This window comes from Megalobrama amblycephala, unplaced genomic scaffold (genome assembly GCF_018812025.1).
Source record: "Megalobrama amblycephala isolate DHTTF-2021 unplaced genomic scaffold, ASM1881202v1 scaffold306, whole genome shotgun sequence".
NCBI classification, from domain to species: Eukaryota; Metazoa; Chordata; class Actinopteri; order Cypriniformes; family Xenocyprididae; genus Megalobrama; species Megalobrama amblycephala.
Genome location: NW_025953342.1, coordinates 324,304 through 328,056, shown reverse-complemented (window position 1 = coordinate 328,056; position 3,753 = coordinate 324,304). Strand labels below are relative to the sequence as shown.

Sequence of the window (3,753 nt, the reverse complement as noted above, 5' to 3'; positions counted from 1 at the left end):
AGATAATAACAAATGAGATTTTGGTGATATTTTGACCACTCAAATAGGAAATGTCCCCAGTTTCCATTTCAGAAATCTGGTCACCTAATTCAAAAATAGTTATCTGCATGATGCCTGCTGTCTTTAGGGTCAGTGATGTTTAATTTAAATGACATGTAAAATAAAGACATGTTATGTTACATTGTGATGTAATGGTGTTTTGTGGAAGTGACTAAAGAACAAAGTATTTTTATCAGCTGAAAGACATAATACAAATGTTTTTATTAAGTTAGATAGACATTATATAACAGCTTCAGGTTGTGTTTTATTGTTGGTAACATGTCCCACATTGTCCCACACAAACTTAGTAATCGTCCCACATTTGGTTTGTTTGATGGTGGTCACCCTTATATTACATCATCATATGTTCTGTCATATAGGCTACAATAACAGCACAATAGACCATTTACGCAAAAACCGGAAACACGTCAACGAAGCGTAAACCCAGTTCCGGTGTGAGCTTTGTTGGCGGAGAAATGGCAGCTAGAGTGTTTTCGACGAGCCTGAGTTGTCTTCCGAAGTTCACCAGCGCCGATGTGGTGAAGAGTGTGGAGATGCATTCGTCTACTAAAGGGAACAAATTGGACAAGGGATATAAATTCTTCCACGAAGAGTTTATCCACAATTACCAAGGTAAGCTTTAGCCATAGCCGTATCACCGGTTATAACTTTGTTTACGTTAACCCTCTATGGCATGGTGTTGCCCTCAGGCAACAAACTACCTTTTTGGACCTCACACTGCCCCTTTAATTTTTTTTAATTAAAAAAAAAATGTATAATATCACCTGACATGTCTGTCCAATCAAATAAGGGACTAAAGTGGTTGTAGCCTTTTGTTTGGGGGTGGGGCAGTCCTTTCCGGAAGCAAAGTCGCATGGGACACAGTGCCACCAATTGGTAAGTTCAATTTCACTTTTTAACATGTTTAAAATTAAATAACTTTATATAAAAAAAATATATGTATGTGCATCAGTATGTAAAGAAGTATGTTTGATTGTTTAAAGACACATTTTGATTTTATTTATATACTAAAACTGTGTTTTTTTGTTTGTTGCCTCAGGGCAACACTGTGCAGTTAGACCACTTTTTTTTCGGGCAATATGCTAAATTGGGGAGATGTGATCGGATGCAAAATTAGGACCACATGGTGCATTCAAGTCCTCCTGGGAAGCTCTGTGAATGCATCATATATGTGCAATTTATGTTATTATTATTATTATTATTATTATTATTATTATTATTATTATTATGTTGCCACAGAGATGATGGTGCCTATCATCTCATAATCTGGCTAAATGAGTAATGTTTTCTGGCAAACTTTATCTCTCTTCTTTATTAACAGTACACATAATGTGTACAAATTACATTGAACAGTCAGCATTAAGATATGCATTTTTCATGATCAATGTTTTTACTATCTACTGATACTTACAGGAAATGGACACAAGACAATTTTACGGGCGGAAGGAACATGATCGAGCAGTTAGGGTCATTCCTTCTGACAGTGAGGACAGTGAGCTTGAGGAGAGTGAAAATGAGGACAGTGAGGTTGAGGAGAGTCATGAAGACTGGATCCCTGAATCAGGTTTGAGAGACAGTTTGGAGGTCAGGAGTCAGTTAGGGGTCAGTCAGCAAAGTATCATGTGTGTGTGTGTGTGCGTACGTGTGTGTGTTTGTTTGCATGCATGTCATTGTATGATGAAGGGTATATGACAAACATGCTTCCTGCTGTCTTTTTTAGGAGAATGCCTGTCTCTTGACAATGACACAGAGTCTGAGGATGAAGATGAAGATGATGTAGAAGAGGTTGATGTTCCACGCCTACCCCGATGGAGAACACCTCACAATGCACACTTCAATGCTTGCCCAGAATGGCAGGACCTGCTTCCAAAATCTGATGATATCATGTCCCCCCTCCAGTACTTCAAGCAGTTTTTCTCTGAAGACATTCTGGAAGTTATTGTAGAGCAGTCAAATCTGTATGCGATACAATGTGATGCAAACAAGCCGCTTAACCTCACCATAAAAGAATTGGAGTAGTTCCTGGGGATTGTGGTGTACATGTCATTGTTTGGTTTACCAGGCACCCGCATGTTTTGGAACAAAGCCTGCAGAGTATCCCAAGTAGCTGACACCATGACACTGAATAGATGGGAGGCCATCAAAAAACACCTGCACTTCAATAACAATGAAGAGAGACAGGAGGATAATAATGATCCACTCCACAAGATCCGACCACTGGTTACTCATCTAACCTCAAAACTGACATCAATCCCAATGAGTGAAAAGCTGGCTGTTGATGAGCAGATGGTCCCATTCAAGGGAAGAAACAGACTGAAGCAATATCTGCCATCAAAACCAAAGAAATGGGGCTACAAGATTCTGGTCTTGGCTGGCTCTGATGGTGTCCCGTACAACTTGGAAATCTACACAGGGAGAGTTGTACAACCCCCTGAGCTAGCAGATGTGGGAGCAAGTGGCAACGTTGTCCTCCGCCTGGCCCAGCCTATACCCAAGCATAAGAACTACAAGGTTTTTTTCGACAACTGGTTTACGAGTGTCCCTCTTGTGCTTACACTGGCTCAGCAGGGAATTCACTGCACTGGTACTGTTCGTGGCAACAGACTACCAGGTGTCAACTTGATGTGCGATGCTGAGCTGAAAAGAGCAGGACGTGGATCTTTTGAACAGAAGATGGCCATGGTGAGAGAAACCACCTTGTATGCTGTAAAGTGGTACGATAATCGCTCAGTGACCCTTCTCAGTGATTACACTGGAGCCCACCCAGTCACCGAGGTTGACAGGTGGGATTGCAAGCAAAAGATGATCACCAAAGTCCCCTGCCCTGCTGTGGTGAAAGAATACAACAAGAATATGGGTGGGGTGGATCTTCTTGACTCACTGCTTGCACTGTATAGGATCAAAATCAGATCAAAGAAGTGGTACCACCGGCTGGTGTTCCACCTTCTGGATATGATCATCGTGACCACATGGCTGCTCTACCGAAGAGATTGTGAAGGTACTGGCATGAGAAAGAATGTACATATGAAGTTGTATACCTTCAAATCCTACATTGCTGAAGCCCTATGCAAAAGTGGAAAGAGCCTGGAGCGCAAGAAAGGTCGCCCCTGTTCCACAATTGCTGGTGAGTATGAGGAAAAGAGGAGAAAAGGACCCGCTGCTCCAATTCCACTCTCTGATGTGCGCCTGGATGCCACAGCCCACTGGATGATTATGGCTGAAAAGAAGGGGAGATGCAAGGTACCAGGGTGCACAGGTACACCAAAAGCCAAGTGCCGGAAATGTGACGTTCACCTCTGTTTTACATCCACCAGCAACTGCTTTCTGAGGTTTCACACAGAATAGGAAATCAGAGTATGCTTTGTCAAAAAGAGAAGCTCTGATTCAAACAATATCCAAAAAAACCACACAAACACACATTCACACACACATACACACATAGTCATTCGGATGTTGGTTAATATATAAGTGTTACAATATGTTTATATGAAATGTCAGAAACATTTGGTGTTGTAATTAGTATTAGTTTGTTTATTTGATTGTTCATTGTTTTTTTTTTTTATTGGTTGGAACCATTTGTTATTGATGTTTGTCAAAATAAAACATGTTCTAATGAATATATTACATGTTTTCCTTATTCCACTTATATAGAAAACCTTGCTGTTTTAGTACCCTCGTAGCACATTGTTGCCC

The 3,753-nt window shown here is 40.8% G+C and overlaps 1 protein-coding gene across 1 annotated transcript; it reads left to right on the top strand.

The window, feature by feature from the left end:
• The first annotated feature begins 2,100 nt into the window (after positions 1-2,100).
• Positions 2,101-3,405, top strand: LOC125261098 (piggyBac transposable element-derived protein 2-like). The gene has a single exon (XM_048179668.1). The coding sequence runs from the start codon at positions 2,101-2,103 to the stop codon at positions 3,403-3,405; it is 1,305 nt and encodes a 434-aa protein (XP_048035625.1).
• Positions 3,406-3,753: the final 348 nt, after the last annotated feature.

Excerpts from the sequence above, each read along its gene's own strand:
- LOC125261098 (XM_048179668.1), top strand. The coding sequence starts at position 2,101 with ATGTCATTGTTTGGTTTACCAGGCACCCGCATGTTTTGGAACAAAGCC.